The 22,661-nt window shown below is 38.9% G+C and overlaps 1 protein-coding gene across 1 annotated transcript in view; it reads left to right on the forward strand.

Annotated features, from left to right (window-relative positions):
• Positions 1-1,463: 1,463 nt before the first annotated feature.
• Positions 1,464-22,661, forward strand: part of LOC126373165 (organic solute transporter alpha-like protein) — a 35,292-nt gene continuing 14,094 nt past the window's right edge. The window contains exons 1-3 of the mRNA XM_050019199.1: positions 1,464-1,817; positions 11,772-11,920; positions 21,962-22,110. Coding sequence (XP_049875156.1) covers positions 1,664-1,817; positions 11,772-11,920; positions 21,962-22,110 — 452 coding nt within the window. The 5' untranslated portion in view covers positions 1,464-1,663. The remainder of the gene's footprint in view (positions 1,818-11,771; positions 11,921-21,961; positions 22,111-22,661) is intronic.

The following is a 22,661-nucleotide window of genomic DNA, read 5'->3' on the forward strand; positions in this document are numbered from 1 at the left end:
CACCCATACGATTGAAGACTAAAGTAAGACCGAGGGGGTGAGGTAAACCTAGCTCAGCTTTTGCCGTTCTATACGTATGATTACGTTCAATTCGGTAGTCCCGGGTTTTATGCATCCCGAAAATCCCGGTCCAGAAAATCCCGGGATTTATTTCCTAATTTATATTATGCGCCGATGACGTCATTACCGGGCACAAAGCCATCGGCACACACCTCTAGTGAATGTATAAATTATGTGTATAAATATTATGTTATCTTATCAGCAATACTCTGATAAAGTGATAAGGATGAGTAATAGAATATATCTGTAAAATGACATACAAGTGATATACATTACAAATGAGTTTAACATAAGCTCACGTCTATATCCTTATTAGGGTAACCCACCACCTTCCCATGGTCCTACCAACCTGTCGGTCATACGGACCTAAAGACCGAATCACGGGTGATGCGAGTGGTACTTGCTCGGAGCTCTTTCCCACCCGCACTTCTTGACGCCCTACAAATTCTAATTAGGGTTGAGGTATATTCATCGCAAGATGAGCTAAGTATGACACCTCACCGAGCTTTCTGTTTAGCCAACGTGATAGATGGTGAGCCGTATAGCCGTCCATAACGGTCGAGCCAGCTGTGTTAGTGAAAACTGCTTTTAAGATAAATTAATAACTAGTTGGTGGAAGTCCGGAACCAGGAAGAGTTTATAATAATATTATATTTAAAAATAAAATTGAAAAACTTGTGTGACTCTCACACATAATCATCTTAGTTCATCATGTTAGAAATATCCTGTTGGTTTTTATGACATGTACAGGAAGATAAGCTGAAAACTTCATTCAGTTTAGGATTATGTCTACTAAAGTAGTAGCCGGGACCAACGGCTAAACGTGCCTACCGAAGCATGTAATCGTTATAATTCTGTGTTTCTCATCATAATGACTCCGCCTGCAATATTCTAATTCTAATAAAATAAAGGACAGTCTCATGAACAATGTAAGTAATGCGGAGTCAATTAATAACAATAACATATTATAGCATCACGCCTGTGTCCCCGAAAGGGTAGGCAGAGGTGTATAGTATAGGTATACACCCAATTCTCGCCAGCTATCTTTATGTAGGTGACGAGCCTATTGTTATTATGGCAATTTAAAATAGTATTCGTTAATTCAAATGTCTACAAATCATTATATAAGTGAGTATATTATAATATAACTTAGGTACATTACTTCAGTTTTGTTACGTCCGGACACATATTCTTAGTTGTATTCGTTATCATTATCAAATAAGCAAATATTCAACAGCTGCATTTTGTCTGTTACAACACAGACCTCTTCGATAACTAAGTACCGTGGTCTCATCGTAAACATTTCGAAACTGCATTCGAAATGCCGGCTCAACACTACGACTGTTGCGTACGCCACTCACTAAAATGTCGAAAGAAAGTGAGCGCAAGGCGGCAAGACGGCCACAAGCGTCCAGTATAGGCCGCACAGCTGTAGCCACTGCGCGTCTTTATTCCGCGCCGTGAAAAAAGAAAACAAATCCGCGCGCTTTTCGGAATTTAAAAACAAAAATGTCAAAATGCTGAGATCGAAAACTTTGTTCTGAATTCGAAAATAAATAGTGTTGTATATATTTTTTAATATTTAGAAAGTAAAATAGTGACCATGGATCCTTTACGTGAAGCCAGTGGATCCCACATAGTGGCTCCGAGGCATATTATAAACGAACCACCTCTGCCTGAAGTAGACAATGCTCTGAATACTACAGTTTTGTGCTATGATCTCACGATTCAGCCTGATTTCCAGACATATTTTGAAGGTAAACTATTTATTTTTAAAGCATGCACTATGTTACACAAACCTATATTTTTCTTAAACATACCTACCTATAACTTATCTGATACATTTACTAACAACACCAAAAATAATAATTTTAATTAATTATGGATGGAATTTAGGTCAGGAAACGTGTATAATTTAAAACTTATAGTGGTAATACCTTAATTGCGGTTTTCAAGTTTAAAGTTTGTGGTTATGCATGGAAAGGAATGTGGCGCGGATGTCTAAACACCATTAAAATATTATTATAAGTAATACCTTGACTAAAATGCTAGAATGACAACAGAACAGCAATATACTATATTATATTTACATGCATACAAAAACAGCCTATATACGTCCCACTGCTGGGCACAGGCCTCCCCTCAATCACCCTGAGGGGGTATGGAGCATTCTGTACGCTGCTCCACTGTGGGTAGAGGTGTTTTTTACAGCTAATAATTCTAATAATATAACGTAAAACAGACAAATAAATATCAGGAAAATGTAATTATATACCTATTCTGACAGCTGTCATTCTAATTAGGCTCTATTTAATGAGGTAGAAATAGAATACTCTAAACAGGATCAATCTTTGAGTCTGTCCATACGAGCTTTGATAAATGTATCTTCTTCTTCTATCGTGTGAGTTGTGAGGGTTACTATTGAGTCGCCAAAGGCCCCTGACATGACTCATGTAACGACTATGTACTATACATATAAGTAAGTAGTAACCGGCACCAACGCCTTCCGAACGGCTTAACGTGCCTTCCGAAGCACGGATCGTCTTACTTTCGACAATCAGGTGATCAAGCTGTAATGTCCTAACCAAACTAGGGATCAGTAAGTGATTTTTGTGATATGTCTTCACCGGGATTCGAACCTGGGACCTCCGGATCGTGAGCCCAACGCTCAACTACTGGACCACGGAGGCTGTTATAATAATCGATAATGATGATAGTACTTAAGTATGTATACAAAGGACACTCCGTCCAGCATAGATACGAGATTGTCTCGTGCGAGCCTGATTTACCTTCTTACCTCATACATCGTTGTTACTCCCCAATTTCTACGATACTTACCACTTTGTTATGGAGTAAGTGACTGCGCGCGGATTGTCTGTTTCGGTCGCACGCACAGGGTAAGACGGCATACGGTTGAATGAGATTTTTTTTTCTTCTTCTGGCTTCCGCGGCTAGCGATGCGCCAATGACAAAGAATCTTCTTCTTGTCGTTTCGATGGCATTAGATTTCTTCTGCCCAGTATTCCGCCACTTGAACAGTATCCTCGGTGGCACTCATCAGCCCCTCTCGCGTGCAGGTATCAGGGCACGCGGGGTAAGTTATCAGATGAGCCATAGTCTGTGGCGTAACACCACACACGCAGCTCAGATCCGACCCGATGAGAAAACCCCACCTGGACAGGTTATCTTTGCTTCGGCCAACCTGTGTGCGGAGTCTATTTAAAGATTTCCAGGTCCAAAGACAAAGAATGAACAGAATAGGCTGTCCCGGGCGTGGTAAGGGTCAGACTAATGTAAAACTGACATAGATAACGGAGCAGAGAGATGTCCTTTGATAACCAATAGAAATTAAAATTTGAGCACTAAAAGTCAAATCCAGAGTTCAGGACTTCAGGCAAATCAAACACAAAACGTGTTCTGCTGCGTATCTTCCCGAACATGAGGATTGTGTCCTTTTTAACATGATGGACCATCATGTGGGCGATGGAGTAAACACCTATCCATCATATAGGTATAAAATATATTTTTGGATTTAACAAAAATGCGACAACGAACACTTCAGGAACACGATACCGACCCCGCTGGCGTGGTCTACGATTTCCCTCATTCAGCGCTTATTGCTATCGACCCACTAGGGTCGATTAATTCTATCAAATAATATGTAATCCTCTCAAAAGACGCTCTGACCTTCGCGTCAAAGTGGGCACCCTCAGGCCTGTTGTCTTAAATTTTGGAGGTACCGGATGAGAACTCAGCTCTTCCCATTTGTGCGCAAATCTACGTGACGTCAAAAAAAGTCCCCCCAAAAGTAAGTATTAAAATAAATTCAAATTCAAATATTTATTGCATTCCATATAGTACAATGGGGTGTTACATAGGCACAGGAACTAAAACATGGACCCTGTAGGGCACAGCAACGTTGAAGGGAAGAGAGGAAGTGTGTATTAAAATTAAAACTTATCATTTAAAAATTCGTCTACAGTATAATAGCTCTTTTTAATTAGCATTATTTTTAGATTTTTTATAAATAAATTAGTACCTGGAATAAAATACCTGGTTTGTTGGAAAAGACCGGACCAGCCAACTTCATGATATCACGAACACCGCGCTCTGGAGATTGACTGGTCAGAGTATTATGGAAGCTGATATCCACACACTATACGGAAATAGCGGTGGATGTATCATGTCATAGACCATAGAATACCAACAGACGGGTATCTAAGTATAAGTATAACAAGTATAATGCCATCAGGCTTAGATTATAACCTTAACCTCTATATCAGCACGAGCCATCGCATGCATTCTGTACTAATTAACATAAAACTAATTGATCCACCATCTCGAAGCATCTAGCTGATACTGATTTAATCTTCCCTGAGTGTTAAATTGTAGGGCTGCCAGAGGGCTATCGACCGCATTAATGGCAAAGTTCATGGCTAAGTGCGTATGACAGCAGGACAGAAATATACAGCGCAGCCTAGTGCGAAAGAGACAGACGAAGTGCGAGACAGAAGAGACGTCTCTCTGTCATAGGGTCTGTCTCTGTTAACGTACTACGAAAGTAAATCACTTTTAACTGACTAAGAAAATGCACTATTCTGACAGCTGGGGAGTTAAAAATGCCACGTCAAAGCAACTCATCTAAAAAGCAATATTGCAATTTGACATTTGGCTAACAAATGTCAAAAACCAATATTGCTTTTTTAGATGAATTGCTTCGATGTGGTCAAAGATAATAAAAGGCAATTCCAACTTAACACATTTAAATGTTCTTCACACAGTTGAATTACCACATTAATTTGAACTTAATAGTTGTGTTATCTTTCTGTCGTGTGCAATTTTCGTCGTGAGTTTATAATTATTTTTTTTCTGTCGTGTGCAGTTTTTGTCGTGAGCTTATAATTATTTTTAGTATTTAAATAATACATAAGTTATTCGCAATATTAAACATTATTATTATTATTAAACAGTATTTTTTGCGGTCAATATGGACTTGTCCTATGCACTGCCGTGCGCTTGACAATGTTTTTATTACTTTCCCTAAAATATTAAAAACTATTTTGCATGACAAAGGTCTTTTTGAAAAAAAAATATGAAAAATTGGGCAAGAAATACCTCGATGGGACAAAAGACGTGTGATGGGATACCTATGTTAGGTAGGTATCATACACAACTTCATGGGGATCAAACGTTTACAAAGGTTTAAACACAATATGGGTTTTTTCCATTTCAGAGTCTTATGCGAATACTTAATCTAATCTAAAGAGCGCCGGAAGATTCCAAATACTTTCAATGAATTGTGTTTTCTTACATTATCTCTAAGTATATTATTTCACTAGCTGCTGCCCGCAGCTTGGACTGGAAAGAACCTTCATCCTCTTCAGTAGTTCTGTACAACGTATTTCATGATAATCAGTTGAGTTCTTTAGGTAACAAAAGTCAAAGCGTAACAAACATACAAACGAATATAAGTACAACAAAAACCTCCGTGGTCCTATGGTTAGAGATTTGTTGCTCTCGATCTTGAGGTTCCGAGTTCGATTCCCGGTGGAGACATATCATAAAAATAACTTTGTGATCCGTAGTTTGGTTAGGCTACTTAATAAGACACGAGGAATTTATTAAAACATCATAGAAGGAAAGCTACAAGAAAAGAGAGGAAGGGGAAGACCAAGAAGAGCATATGGAACAGATCAAAGAGAAGATGAACGTCGTGTCTTATAAGTAAGTGAAGGAATTGGCCTTTGATAGACAAGAATGGAGAATATACCGACAAGAGCGTGGCTCTTAAATTAGTGATGATGAGATTGGTTAAGATATTACAGGCTGATAACCTGATTATCCGAAGATAATCGTAAGGTACGTTAAGCCGGTGGTCCCGGTTGAGACCAACACTCACCTACTGGACTATGGAGGCGTAACGACCACCCAGGGTTGATGAGGTCAGTCACTGACTTCAAAACTCACTGACGAAGAATAAAAAATGGCCAAACCAATACAATGGTCAGCCCTAGTTAACACAGTACCCAGCTATAATTGGTGCTGATGCATATTTTTACAGTTTAGAACAACGGGTTAGGTACAATAGAACTGTTAACAAAAGCATTTGCATTTAATCGATTTTACTTTGTATGTTCCGTAATCATTCTATTAAGAAACTTGGAGCAATAAATATGACGGCAGGATGATTAGCATCATCATCCATCACCTCAGCCTTTTTATTAGGTACCAGGCAGTCTATAAAGGCCATCTTCTTCTTCTTTGCGGGTCGGTGGCGATCGAAAAAAATATATAAAAAAAAAATTACAAACTCTACCGCACACTCTGCAGGAGAAGTCTCCAACTGGTGGATTGTTGTCGGTTTGATGAATATTTTAATTGGACATTCAATAATCTCATTCTGCCGCCACACGTAAGAGCGAGCAAGACACCTTTACTTCTCAGCAACTTACGGCCGTTTAAGACTAAAAGTTACATCCAGAGGGGGTGAGGTTAGGCTCTCGGTGCGAATTTGTCTGGTAAAGTTACCGTTCAATGCGTAGAATTATTCTTCATTCTATCTTACAAGCTTGAGTTTATGTATACTTTTTGTCATAATAATTTGGCTAAGACACGCCGGAGATTGGATGCTTTTTACAAATACCTGGAAGGACGTCGCTTCAGATTGAAGAAGTTAGAAAAGCAGGGATGAGTCGTTTATTTAGCAATGGCACTCTTTAGGCTTAAAAAAATTAAATATTCGGCACTAAACTGTTTAAGTAACTGTGTAATTAACACCGACGTAATGTAAACCCGACAATTGTAAGGATACGTGCGCCTGCGCCGATAAACAACGGACAGACGGACGAAAGCATTGCCTGTAGTCCCGGAAGTGAGGCAACGAAGGCTGTCCGGTTACAATGTTCTTGTCAAGATATTTTTAAATGGTGCATCGACCTATCCAGATGGTTACTCTTTTTAACCTTGACCCTTCAAACTTCGATCGTAGGGAGGTTAATAATAATATTTTTGACGTGACTTATTATCCCTTTGCCGCATAAGGCATTCACTACTTGGCCGGAAATACACTTCTCATCAAAAAAATCGAAACACTTCCGTTTTCATTGTTTCTGTCCGAATTTAACACAAAAAAGAATTCATACGATGAAAAAAAATACACAAATGTATAGCTGGCAGTTTGGCCATTACAGTAATAAGCGAAAATTCTAAATTCAAAATTAGAATTTCATTTGTTTATCTTATAAACGAAATGAATCACTGTTTTGAGACAAATGTGTGTTTAGGGTTGGAGTACATTTAGCGTTTAAAAACTAAAAATTGGCGCCTATCCTTAAACTTTTTGTTTTTTATTTCAATACTGTGACTTTGGGACGTCTGAAAAAAGGTTTTTTTTCTAAAACGTATGGATACTTCGCCCACAGAAGCCGCCCAAGTTGTGGCATTGCTGGATTCTGGCCTTAGTCAGCGTGTTGTGGCTGCAAGACTGCATCTAAGCCTGTCATCTGTTCATAGAGTCTATAAACGTTATCGGGAGACTGGTTTGTTCACGCGCCGTTCAGGATCTGGCAGGAATCGGGTCACTTCTGAGCGAGATGATCGATTTATTGTAACAACTTCTTTAAGAAATCGACGCCTTAACGCTTTTCAACTGCAGCAGCGGCTTCGTGTTGTACGAAGGGTGGCTGTAAGTGACTCTACAATTAGAAGAAGGTTGAAGGATCGTGGACTGGTACCGCATAAGCCAGCAAATGGGCCGAAATTAACTGCAGACCATCGAAGAGCGCGCCTTAACTTTGCACGTGAGCACCTAAATTGGTCATACCTACAGTGGAGCAAAGTTCTCTTTTCTGATGAGTGTAAAATTATGCTGTATGGTAACGACGGAAGGAACAAGGTCTACAGAAGAGACGGAGAACGCTATGCACAATGCTGCATTGAAGAAAAGGTCAGCTATGGTGGCGGTTCTGTAGGTATGACCAATTTAGGTGCTCACGTGCAAAGTTAAGGCGCGCTCTTCGATGGTCTGCAGTTAATTTCGGCCCATTTGCTGGCTTATGCGGTACCAGTCCACGATCCTTCAACCTTCTTCTAATTGTAGAGTCACTTACAGCCACCCTTCGTACAACACGAAGCCGCTGCTGCAGTTGAAAAGCGTTAAGGCGTCGATTTCTTAAAGAAGTTGTTACAATAAATCGATCATCTCGCTCAGAAGTGACCCGATTCCTGCCAGATCCTGAACGGCGCGTGAACAAACCAGTCTCCCGATAACGTTTATAGACTCTATGAACAGATGACAGGCTTAGATGCAGTCTTGCAGCCACAACACGCTGACTAAGGCCAGAATCCAGCAATGCCACAACTTGGGCGGCTTCTGTGGGCGAAGTATCCATACGTTTTAGAAAAAAAAACCTTTTTTCAGACGTCCCAAAGTCACAGTATTGAAATAAAAAACAAAAAGTTTAAGGATAGGCGCCAATTTTTAGTTTTTAAACGCTAAATGTACTCCAACCCTAAACACACATTTGTCTCAAAACAGTGATTCATTTCGTTTATAAGATAAACAAATGAAATTCTAATTTTGAATTTAGAATTTTCGCTTATTACTGTAATGGCCAAACTGCCAGCTATACATTTATGTATTTTTTTTCATCGTATGAATTCTTTTTTGTGTTAAATTCGGACAGAAACAATGAAAACGGAAGTGTTTCGGTTTTTTTGATGAGAAGTGTATAAGCTTCTGAGCACTGACATCCTATAAAGAAATAGACTCACATTCGCTAAGGCTAAGGTTCGCTTACCTACGTATTATTAAATTATGTCAAATATAAAGTGCAATGTCTGTTGTACAGTGACGTTACACGCCCTCGCTTGTGACAAGATGCGCTGCGGACACTTTTTTTTATAGAGATAGGTTATACATTGTTTTAAGTTTACGCGGTTCTTATCATAATTAAAAACACATAATAACGGGTTCTTACCGCGTTTAAAGTAGGGATATGAGACTCCCGATATTTTGACACTGTTGCAAGTGCCATGATCACGGTATGACATGATTTTCTATACGAATTATTTATTTATTTATTTAGGTACACATACAGCAATACATATGAAACTTTTACAGACAGCATTATAAATAGAAAGACTTGGTATATAATGCTTGCCAATTACATGCGTACACAGCATTCACCGTAAATGAAAACAAACAAACTATATTAAATAATAATAATAATAAAAACACTTTATTGCACACAAATTCACAAAACATTTACAGGATAAACTTATTCTGAGGTGGGCAAAGGCGGCCTTATCGCTAAGAGCGATCTCTTCCAGACAACCTTCGGCAAAGGATATGGTACATTTGTACAGCTGCAGTGTAGCGCGCAGATACGTAAAATAAAACAATAGACACACAATCTTATATACTATATATATATAACTACTATATTATACTATATTAATATATATGTGTGTGTGTAGTTCTTGTATTGGAATAAAACAAAAACGCACAGTCTCTCATCGTCCTCGGACGAATCACCTGGCGTAGGGCTGAGTCTCAACAGATCGCAGCACGACGCTGCTCTACCGAGCACAACACCCCGCCAGGAACGGAAGTCGTCTACAGACTATTCCGAGCCCCGACATCGAACTGAGGTAAATTCGAACCTTCCGAGCCGTGATGCACGCGTTAAACGGTACGCACCGATCTCGGAGATCCAAATGGGCTTCGACGTCGCACCTTACGAATAAAGCGCGACTAGTTATACTATATTAATACTAAACTATATAAATTATAAAATATACATAATAAATAACACATTTTTTATGAACAATTTTAACAAAATATAAATGTCAGTACTGTTTAACGCTTAATAATGACAACCAAAGTGATTAGCACTTTACTTTTGTAGCATCGAGAAGAATCGTTAAAAATATAAATGTCTGGCAATTTGTCATTAACTTCGTTGGGTTGAATTCTATACGAACGCAATAAATATGATAATTTTGAGCATATTCGGTCTCCCTGACTATGCTCTCGCGGCATCTGTCTATAATAAGAACTCTGCGGGTGAACTGATTCGCCGTCTACGCATTTGCTAAATGCTTGTTAGCCATCTGTGTTTGTATTCATAGGTACGGTCACGAGCATTAATATGTATACACTTTGGTACCATGTCACATTAACTTTTTGACAAATTGAACTGTAAGTCTCACTAAATGTCAGATATGTTAGTGCGACAGAGTCCTAAAGTACATTATATTGCTCATGACTGTACAAACTACAAATCTAAGTAGGTACGTAGTCTTATCTTATCCCAACGTTTCAGCATCTTTCCATTTCCATACGCAGAATGTTTTTTTGACGATACTTATAATAAAATCTCATTTTATTTGTCTATCGAGTTGTAATACTCTGTTGGTTTTAACATGTCCTGGGAGATAACCAGATGTACGCGTTCTGTCTTTTATTTGCTCCCAGTCGCAGAGATAGGTACAGATAGGTAGGAAATCTTATGTTAAATAGTGTTAGATAAGTAGTTTATACCTGTCAGTACTATTCAGAGGCGGAGGACAGGAGTCCTAGTATGGCTTTCTAATAGACTACTCTGGGCAACTGCCTCCGTGGTTAGGCTCACGACCTGGAGGTCCGGGTTCGATTCCCGATGGGGACATGGTCGAAATCACTTTGTGAGACTGTCCTTTGTTTGGTAAGGACTTTTCAGGCTTGAATCACCTGATTGTCCAAAAAAGTAAGATGATTCCGTACTTCGGAGGGCACGTTAAGCCGTTGGTCCCGGCTATTAGCCGTAAAAACACCTCCACCAACCCGCAGTGGAGCAGCGTGGTGGAGTATGCTCCATACCCCCCTCCGGTTGATTGAGGGGAGGCCTGTGCCCAGCAGTGGGACGTATATAGGCAGTTTATGACTCTGGGCGCCATTCCACTTGCGTCAGACAGAGTACTGCGGGGCGGAAGGCAAGAGGGAAACCACTGCCCTATTTTTCCCTAAAAAAGTAGCATGGAAAATGCTACACCGAAAAGAGCGTGGCTCTTAAATTGATGATGATGAAGTATTTTATAGAACAAATAGTTTGTAGGCTGCTGACAGACTGGCACAAGTATGCAAGTATCACCTGCAGTTATCACAAGCAACGATTGATGAAAATGGAGTCTATCGCGGCTCCTTAACTTACATCATCATCATTTCTCTAGGCAGACGACCTCGTCCAGTGGTTGAGCGTTGGAGTTTCGAATCCCGATGGGTTGTGAGGTGAATTACCAACCTCATCAACCCTGGTGTCAGAGTTATTATTGAGCCGCCAAAGGCTCCTGACATGGCTCATGTAACGATTACTCACACATCAGTAAGTAGTAACCGGGACCAACAGCTTAACGTGCCTTCTGAAGCACGGATCATCTTACTTTCAGACAATCGGGTGATCAGCCTGCAATGTCCTGAACAAACTGGGGATCACAAAGATGATTTTTGTGGTATGTCCCCACCGGGATTCGAACCCGGGACCTCCGGATCGTGAGCTCAGCGCTCAAACCACTGGACCACGGAGCCCGTTATGAGGTCTCCTATTACATGGGATGATGGGACTTAAACATAGCTGGCGAGGAGTTGAGGTATACTGCATACTCCAGCTGTGATGATGATGTTATGTGTTATGTAAGTATGTTAAATAATAGATATGTTTGTTTGTCGACAGCCCTGCATCCGTACGCGTGGGTGTTATGGGGTACAGCCCTGGCGGTGGTGGTTGTCATATGTCTCCTGTTCACCGCCACGCTGCGAGCGGCGCGGCAGCACTGGGCGGAGTGCGGCTCTAACTTGACCGTCGTTTTAGCTGTCTACCCTGTAAGTATTCATACATCATCATCATCAACCCATTAAAGTCCCCACTGCTGGGGCACGGGCCTTTTTTAAGGATGGATAGGGAGATCGGGCCTTAAACCATCACGCGGGCCCAGTGCAGATTGATGGTTATTAACAACGGCTTAACGTGCCTTCCGAAGCACAGACGAGCTCGAGATGAAAACTTTTTTTTGTGGTCACTCATCATATGACCGCCTTTGCGAAAGTTGCTTAACTTCAACATTCGCAGACCGAGCGCGTTTACCGCTGCGCCACCGAGCTCCTCATAGTTTCATACAATACTATCTAATCTTCGTATCTTAAGTAGTACCACACGGCGTACATTTGATACATTTTTTTTGACGTACTACTTGGCCGGACAAAAACACTTCATACGAGACACCTCGTTTTACACTAACACTACACATTGACATTATCGTACCCCAGGTAGAACTATTGATACGTGTATTAAAAAGTCAGGTAAAACTGAACGGTAATATCAACTCTATATTTATTTCCAGCAAGTATACTTACAAAATATGCTATCGAGTTTACGACCAATAATGGTGTGTGAAACGAGTCATTATGGTATGAGATGATGGTCAGTGGAGGGTCAATAATAACCAATACCAGGGCCGCTGAGGTCAGTCATCGACATGGTTCCTCTAGTTATTAAATAACTTGTAATGTACCCTCATTGATTTAAAAGATGTGTTGCTGTTGCAGTTTCTTGTCATTTCTTCTCCTCAGCCATAACACCTTGCGAAATGACGTAAATTCAAAAATGTTACATTGACCTTCAACAAGTTTATCCATGATAATTACGTTGAATAAATGATTCTGATTCTGATTCTGGTTTTCCCTACGCTTCGGTTGGAAGGTCAGACAGGCAGTCGCTTCTGTAAAAACCGGACTTGTCAAATCTTCAGGTTAGGTAAGCGGACCCTGTGAAAAACTGAATAATGCTAGGGAGATGATGATGATAATTTGAAAATGTTTTGCTGTTGCCTTTGTCATCATAATTAGTTATTTTGCTATGCACTTATTTACTTAGTATGGTAATCTTCAATCTTTTGATAAAACATAACTACTTATAAGTTCATGTAATAAAGGAGACGTCACACAGGTGGCATAGCTTGTAGTGTGGCATCTCCTTAAGTCGTCCTAGATCCGCAACCACTAATCTAGGCGCAGAACGCCCAGCAGTGGGCAATTACGAGGTTCGGTTGATATAATCGCAGACGCCGCGCAGGCGCAATGTTACGAAACATGGGTTTGCGCAACACTGACCTACAGCCGAGGCGTAATGCGCGTCTGTCCGCTTTCTGGCTGTTTAGACTCCAATAAAATAGTAACTATAAATACGCAACCATCAAGAAAGAAATATAAATATTTATACAGAAAAAATACATAATTAGAATAATTACGCATTCTCTCTTTCTCTATATTTAAGAGCTGCGCTCTTGTTGGTGGAGTAATCGCCATTCCTCTCTTCTCTCCGCCAAATCCTTCACCTCCTGATACGATACGACCTGTACCTTCTTCTCTTTCCTTAAATTTTTCCTCTGCTATGAAAATTACGGGTATATCTAATTAAAATAAAATTAGGAAGTGTGCAGGAATCGGGGCCAATAGCCGGATTATTGCACATTTAGATTGACAACATGTAAAATAATTACAGTGAGTAATCGTTACATGAGTCATGTCAGGGGTCTTTGGCGACTCAATAATACTTAACTCTGACACTAGGGTTGATGAAGTTAGTAATTCACCTCACAACCCACACGATAGAAGTAGAATGACACTTTGATGACACTCGGTTCTTGTGTTGGGCGTGTTCAGAAATATGTACATACGTACCTACTTTGATAAAGTTCGCATTACACGATTTGAACCTGAACTGTCAAATATTAGACATACTTAAATTGAATAAATTCAAAGAAAATTACCTTGAAGCCAACGCCAAAAACTATATGAGCGAATGTCAAATTGCAATATTGATGAATTGCTTCAATATGGCCTTTTAGACCCCATGGTGTCAATGGCTGTGTTATTGGATAGTATAGTATTGGATTATTATTGGATATTCGGTCCTTGGCATCAATTAGTGACAATTAATATTCATGCAATATTCAATCATTTTAATGACATAGTACAGAACGGCTCTTCTTGTAAACCAAAAAACAAAGAGGAAGAAGAAGACCAAAAAGAGCTTACATGGAACATAACATAACATAACATAACATAACAAATACTTTATTGCACAAACAGGAAAAAAACAAAATACAAAACAAAAGAGAAATAGAATTAGTACAATAGGCGGCCTTATTGCTAAGTAGCAATCTCTTCCAGGCAACCTTTAAGTATAGGAGATATTGAATATTAAGTAATATAGCGGGATAGTGCAGCATGGGAATACTTGTGCATATAAAAATAAATACACTTTTGACTACATAAACTACATAATAATAATACACATAATTATAATTGTTATAATAAATAAATATCACTACTTAAACTACTACATATACTATGGAAGAAAAGGAGTAGATAGATTATGAAGATGAAGAGGAAATAGAGGTAAGGAAATGCGCCTTGACTTGCCGTTTAAAGGACTCCAATGACGAAGCTCTCCTAATGCTTTCAGGCAGAGAATTCCACAAACGGACAGCTTGCACCGTGAAAGACTTGGAGTAGAAAGTTGAGGAATGGGAAGGAATATTTAGAGACAGATTGTTGGATGAACGGAGGTTGCGGGTAACATATTAAAGAAATGATGCTGGTCGTAATCATCACTACGCGGTATATTTTCGTGATTTAATTTGAATAAGTATTTTATGTGCTCACCTATCACGTTGGTCTAACACTGTGGTTCCTAACCTTTTTAATGTCACTACCCCTGTGAACAAGTATGGAAATTGAGTTTACCCCTAATTGTAAATAATTAAAAATCTCGGTGAGGTGTGGGTACTTAGTTTATATTGTGATGGATGTCCCTCTGACTACACCTATTGGGATAGTCGTGAGCTAATTTAATTTGATTATTTTGTGTGATAATTAACTTTCTGAGACTTCATGGCCATACCGCCTGCGACGGTCGGTAAAAAAATCATATTAAAATGTATGGCAGGTGGTAACGGTTTCGCAACGAAGTCATTTCATTATAAATTCTTTGGTGACGCTGGACTCACGGTCTAAAGATCCAGGTTCGATACGCTACTCAACTGTCACCATAATGGCTCACCATATCCAGCCTAAGGCTTCGCATCAAAAACGGCTGCAAGTTGTCGTTCTGTCCACCTCATAAAGAATCACGGGCGTGATATTAATTCCCTTCATAACAAAAGCGTTGCTCGGTTAATGGTCATGGCGTGTGTTCATTAATTAGCGAGTCTTGACTGTTTTAATTGCGAAAATGATGACTGGTCAAGGTCCAATTACCTACTGGACTCTATAGACCAATCAAAAGCATTGTTATGCCCTGGAACATTTTAACGAATCAGAATCAGTTATTCAATGTAAGTAATTATCACAGATAAACTTGTCGACGGTCAATTTAATATTTTTAAATTCACGTTATCTCGCAAGGTATTTCGGCTGAGAAGAAATGACAAGAAACTGCAACAGCAACACATCTTTTAAATCAATGTAGGTATGCATTACAAGTTATTTAATAACTAGAGAAACACATTTAATACCAGGCATTTTTATCATTTAGGTTTTTATTATTTTATTAGGTTTATCATTAATCTTATAATAAGCTTTTTTACATACTTACCTTAATTAAACTTGACAATTTTCTGACAAAATCAAATTATTATCGTATAAAAACGTATACTTAACCCCAAAAATGGATTTAATTACTTAATACTGAATCATTTTAGTAAAAAAGGGGCGTAAGTTGCTTAATTCTTGCTTTATTGACTGATTCTGATCCCAAGTTGACCTAACGTAGGGCTATCTCTGGTTCCCACCGAATTTGCACTTAGTCGCACAACACACAAACACGCACACTCACACACACACACGCACACTCACATACACATAGACACACTCATATACACACACACACACACACTTCAGTTGCAGCTGTTCTTATTGTTATTTCCCTTTTTTTAATTTTGTATACCTTCTGCAATTACTTGGGAATCGTTAATAATGTTACTTGCCATTATTGTTTTCCGGAGGTGGAGACCTGGAGTCCTAAAATACAGGTTATCCTAGTTTAGGCTCCAGCCTCTACAATACCTGTATTGTGTAACAACATTGTTATATTATTAAGTACCAATGTAAGTTTTGTGGAGGTAATAAAGTTTATTTACTTACTTACTTACTTATTTACTTAATTACGCTGATCATCTATCAATAATCCTAAAGAATTGAGCTCTAAGTGTACTTGACCAAAATATGCCATCGTGAGAATCAATAGACAATGAACTTCCATGTTTACATTGCAACCATGTATTATACAACCAGCCACGCGGCACGGGCTACGGTTATCGTACGCTACGCGACAAGTATCTGCTTTCACAAGTATCGTGAGCTTCGACAAATAGACGTAAGATGTGTACGTATTTAGGCAAATCCACGATTTAGATTTCAAAAAGCAAAAAATCAATTTTAGAGCTCTGTAACATTTAAAATAAATTGATACATGAAGTTTAGCTCGAGAGCTAGTTTAAAAATGTATAAGATCACGTTTTAAAATACACAAAGTAGGCCGCCATTTGCCATGTACTTAGTTAAGAGACTTTTTGTAATTATTTCTTTTTATTTTGGTGCAATAAAGTGTATTTGTATTGTATTGTATTGTAAAGTACACACAAAGGTGCCTTAAAAGACCATGAAATTGAGGATAACTTAATTAGAATGGTGTTGTAAAGTTTTGGCTCAACATAATGACGAATTGTGATTGTATTTATATACGGCCTACCTGTTGCTTTTATTTATTATTTATTTATTTGTACACAACAGACAACACAAGAGACAAAAGACAACAGACAGAAATACAAAGAAAATAGACAGTACGGGTAAGCTTATCTCTAAGAAAGAGATTTCATCCAGCTGACCTACGTGATAAGGCTTTTGTTAGCTTTTGAACTATTAAAAAAATATCATAAAATAATTTTGACTTTCAATAAGTCTTCTCTCACGATATTACATAAAACAAACGAATTATGATTTAATTTCGCAGCATTCGCACGGATACGACTATCGATTGTTTTACCCATATGTCGCGCGCGGTAAGGTAATCCATGCAGCGGCTACTGGACCCTTGACACCAAAACATACTACTTTCATTAGCCTTTAAAATTGGTGACAACATGCGGAAATCGTAATCGAGTTTGTACGATCAATCAGCAAAAACATACGTAATTTATGAAGAATATTCATCTTACCATCTCTTTTAAAGAAAACCAGTAAAATTATAGAACAATAAAAAATATAACTATCGCGCGCGACCCGCTTTATATCGTTGTAGATAAGATGTGAATTTTCAATATGAAAATGATGAGGTGTACAAACATGTTAGCTTTTTCCTTGTCGCCTACAAGCACTATGAACACTCCCTGTAGAAAGATAAACATTCGGGAGAAAGTACGATTCCCAAAATTAAATTATCATCATCATCATCAGCCCATTGCAGTCTACTGCACGACCTCCGTGGTCCAGTGGTTTGAGCACTCACGATCCGGAGGTCCCGGCTTCAAATCCCGGTGGGGACATATCACAAAAATCACTTTGTGATCCTTAGTTTGGTTAGGACATTACAGGCTGATCACCTGATTGTCCGAAAGTAAGATGATTCGCGCTTCGGAAGGCATGTTAAGCTGTTAGTCCCGGTTATTACTTACTGATGTAAGTAAGTAGTCCTTACATGAGCAATTTCAGGGGCTTTTGGCGGTTCAATAGTACACCAGGGTTGATGGGGTTGGTAATCCACCTCACAACCCACACGATAGAAGAAGTCTACTGCAGGACGTAGGCCTCTCCCTTGGTGCGCCACAAAGCCCTATCCTCAGCGCTACATATCCAGTCGCTTCCAGACACCTTCTGCAAGTCGTCCCGCCATATTGCTAAGGGTCATTAATTAATATTAACGTGTTCTTTTACGTGTTCGTTGACGGAAATCACGGAGTTAGTTATTAAATTCTTTAGTTAGGTACTAATGTTATAATTGCATTACATAGTCGAATTGGGACTGCCTGTAATGTCTATGTAATTTGTGTTAATAAATAAATAAATTAAATTAATATTGTCATACAATATGTATTAGGTATCTCTATATTTTAGATCTTCTTCTATCGTGGTTGTGAGGTGGAGCACCAACCTCATCAACCCTGGTGTCAGAGTTACTATAGAGCCGCCAAAGGCCCCTGAAATGGCTCATGTAACGACTACTTACTTACATCAGTAAGTAGTAACCGGGACCAACGGCTTAACGTGCTTTCCGAAGCACGGATCATCTTACTTTCGGAGAATCTGGTGATCAGCCACTAATGTCCTAACCAAACTAGGGACCACAAAGTGGTTTTTGTGATATGTCCCCACCGGGCATCGTACCCGGGACCTTCGGATCGTGAGCCCAACGTTCAACCACTGGACCACGGAGATCGTATATTTTAGATTGAAATAGAGCTTTAGGTTAAAGATGTTTTTTTGGGCCCTGTTGCCAGTTGCTTGTTTAGGTAAATAAAAAAAAAAACTAGATCAAGTATTACGCGATTTTGCCACCATATAAATATGTGCACTGGTTGGTGTGCCTTGTAAAATAAATAAAAATAAAGTAGGCGACCTCCACTTTGTAAAAGTTGCACTGAATAAGTCGTTGACATTTGTTTTTTGTACTTCAAGTAGATTGCAATCTTTATCTCAACGTAATACGCGGTATTATGCGCTAATAATAACTTTATTGCACAAAAAGTATTTATAGAAAATCACATTATAACATAGCATCACGCCTGTATCTCTGAAAGGGTAGGCTGAGGTGTATAGTACAGTCATGAGCAATATAATGTACCCACTTGAGGACTCTGTCGCACAAACATATTTGACATTTAGTGAGACTTACAGTTCAATTTGTCAAAAAAGTTAATGTGACGTGGTACCAAAGTGTATACCTACATTGTAATGCTCGTGACCGTACATCCACTTCTCGCCAGCTACGTTTAGTTTAATCGATGAATCAATGGTGCTAATTCCTTTAAACACCATCTAATTTTATTTTAAGTTACATCTGTCATTTTCTTATCCGCCAAAAAGGAAAGGGACGGATGATTGACAGCTCTTAATTGTAGGTGACAGCTCTTAATGAGTAAATGAATGAATAAGCTACGGTGTAATATTATGGAGAAACAGTACAGAAGCACCTGCACTATTTACGATACAGAAAAAGCTTGTCCGAATACTTGTCAATATAAAACAAAAGGATTCCTGTAAACCATTTTTCCGCAAACACGAACTTCTTACATTGCCGTGCATTTATATATTAGAAACTTGTAAATTTGTTAGAAAATATCCTAATTTTTTTAAACGACGAGGCGATATGTCCACTGGTCACTCCTTAAGATATAAAGACAGACTGATGCTACTCACCTCCCGTCTAGCACTGCACACCAATAGCCCACTAGTTATGTCAATCAAAATATATAATCACCTTCCGGATACTATTAAAAATGAAACCAACGTTAATTCTTTTATAAAACAACTAAAGCTACTACTTATCACTAAAAGCTATTACACAGTCAATGAATACATAAATGATAAACTAAAATGAACAAATTTTAATAATATTTTATAAATTAAATCATAATAAACATATAAAACAATACTTAAAATATAAGTGCAATAATATTGTAAAAATATAGTAAGTATAATAAATACAAGTTGTATCACTGACTAATAATTAAGTATGTTGTCCTCTCTACCAGTTGCAGTGCCCTTACCGGGTCCATGTTGATACTATAATACTTACTTCTGTATTTTTATAACACTACAATTTGTACGAACACATGGTCGCAATAAAACATTTCTATTTCTATTTCTAACCCGGACGAATGACAAAGGTATCTCGCTGGTATGCATGTAACTTGGTTGTAATATTATTTACCATTATGTACCATACGTACCACAGCCACGTTTTATATATTGTATTTCCATTTTAAAATGGACGAAAATTTCTAGTTAATTAATTTCCTTCAATGTCACGGGGACAATTTCATTGTCATTTCATTACTTTCTAGTACCTTCCTTTTCGAGTGACCAGTTATAATCATTAGTCTTATCTTTTAAAGTCTCTAAACTTGTTCATGTTGAAATAAAAATGTATTACATGCCCTGTAGAAGAAATAAAATTAAAAAGTCTCATTTTGCACGATGACGTCATGTTCTATGGAACAAATGGGACCTACGCAAATGGTCGAGCACATCGTGAAATGATAAATTCTAAGATCTGACCACGACATATACATATGCATAATAACTACACTGTTACTAGGCTAAGAACTCTCCGCTGCATGCTCCACTTGCCACCGTTGCGGTTGACAACCACCTCCGGATGGAAAGTACATCATCTTTACTCTCTAACACACACAGAGAGAGAGAGAGAGAGAGAGAGAGAGAGAGAGAGAGAGAGATTTTTCGCTAAGATACAACTAAAGAGCAAAAGTGCAGTCAGTGAGCCCAACGAATTATTTGTAAACAGTGGTGAAATTACACATCTTTTTCTTATCGTGTGGGTTATGAGGTGGGTTACCAACCTCATCAACCCTGGTGTCAGGGTTATTATTGAGCCGCCAAAGGCCCCTGACATGAGTCAAATTACACATAAAACATAAACATAAATAGCCTATATACGTCCCACTGCTGGGCAAAGGCCTCTCCTCAATCAACCGGAGGGGGTATGGAGGATACTCCACCACGCTGCTCCACTGCGGGTTGGTGAAGATATTTTTACAGTTAATAGCCGGGACAAACGGCTTAAGGTGCCCTCCGAGGCACGGAATCAACTACGAAATAGTAGTGGTGTAATTACGAACCTTTATTTGTCATAAGTACTTACTTAATTATAAAATTTATTTTTGTAGGTGTTTTTGGTCTATTACAGCAACTACTTACATGTAACCAGGAAGTCTTAAGTGCAACCAGTTAATTTATTACTTTGCAAGAAACTGATTGGACTGCACCTTATCGTACATAGTATACCTAGGGACAGAGCTTCTATTTTCTTTTCTTATATAATATCGGTCGGAAACATTCTTAATTCCGACTACAAACAAATGCTAATTTCCATGTTCATGAGTTACAATTACATTTAGAGACCCCCCACACTAGCGTCTTTCGAGCCTCGTCGTCGTGCCAGCGTCAGTGTGACGTCGACGCGCTGGCGTCGCGTAGCGCCGTGGCGTCGCGTATATTAGACATAACTATCTGCTCAAGTAATTCGTGGCAACTTATTATTGGCTCAACGACATAGCTTAAGATTTACTAAATTGTATATATTATGTGGCGGAACTAGTTGGCCACCTAGTTCCGCTCACATGCAACAGATGGCGCCACATTCAATAATGCAGTCTTCAAGCAGTCGTGAAACGCGATATCGAAGTTTACACAGCAAGACGCATATATACAACTTTCAACACAACACCGTTGAATCGACGATCCCTAGTCACACTACCAACTTGTAGCTAGAGTGGTACTATGCTCAGTTCGGTACCCCGAAAACATCTTTTGCCGGCAGCATACCCTCGCCGCCAAATATATTATGTATTGTAGCTGTTGGTTACACATTATCATCATCATCATCAATTTAAGAGCCACGCTCTTGTTGGTGTATCATTTTCCATTCCAGTCTATCAAAGGCCAATTCCTTGACTTCCCTATAAGACACGACGTTAACCTTTTCTTTAATCTGTTCCATGTAAGCTCTTCTTGGTCTTCCCCTTCCTCTCTTTCCTTCTAGCACAATATTGTATTGTATTGTAATATTATTATTGTTGGTTACACAGATAAAATAAATAAATATAATGTATTATTTTGTTCCAGCTGGTGGCGATATCAGGGTTGGTGGTGCTGGCGGTGCCGCGGGCTCGCCTGCTGGCGGAGGCGGCGGCGCAGCAGGCCGTCATGGTGGGCATGTACCACCTCTACCACATGCTGCTGGCAGAAGCTGGCGGCCCGGGGAAACTTGCCAGGTAATGAAAAAGAGCTCCCATCATAGCTTCTTACCTAGAACATTAAGATTAGTTAACAAGCTTAATACTGATACACGCTTTGACCTATTTTCCAGTAGCGTTCAAAGTGTAAAAACCTGGCTGACCAAGGAACCTAATTTAATTTCTGGCTGTATCCGAGTCTGAGTTTTATGTTCACTTGTGGTAGCTTTTCTATTCTATTATTCCACAAGTATTCATTTTGTAAAAAAGGCAAATAAAATAAAAATAAAATCATTAAGTTTATACGAGGGCAATGGCCTATACAGTGTGTAGTTTTTCGGACCCGATAAACTTTAAGGGTGGATTCTACGAGTAATTTCATCGAGAAAATACCCCCATATGTGGGGTGAAATCTCAATAAGATATTTGCTGTTTTTTTACAAAAATAAAATGAGATTAAGTAGGTGCTTTTAACTATTTTATGTACCTTTTTAGCAGTTGTGGATATTTTTATTCGATAGAGATGACTTTTTGCAGATAAAAGCATTTCATGTCATGTCCGTAAAGCCTTTAAATCTCGAGATATAGGT

This window comes from Pectinophora gossypiella, chromosome 15, assembly GCF_024362695.1.
Source record: "Pectinophora gossypiella chromosome 15, ilPecGoss1.1, whole genome shotgun sequence".
In the NCBI taxonomy this organism is placed as follows: Eukaryota; Metazoa; Arthropoda; class Insecta; order Lepidoptera; family Gelechiidae; genus Pectinophora; species Pectinophora gossypiella.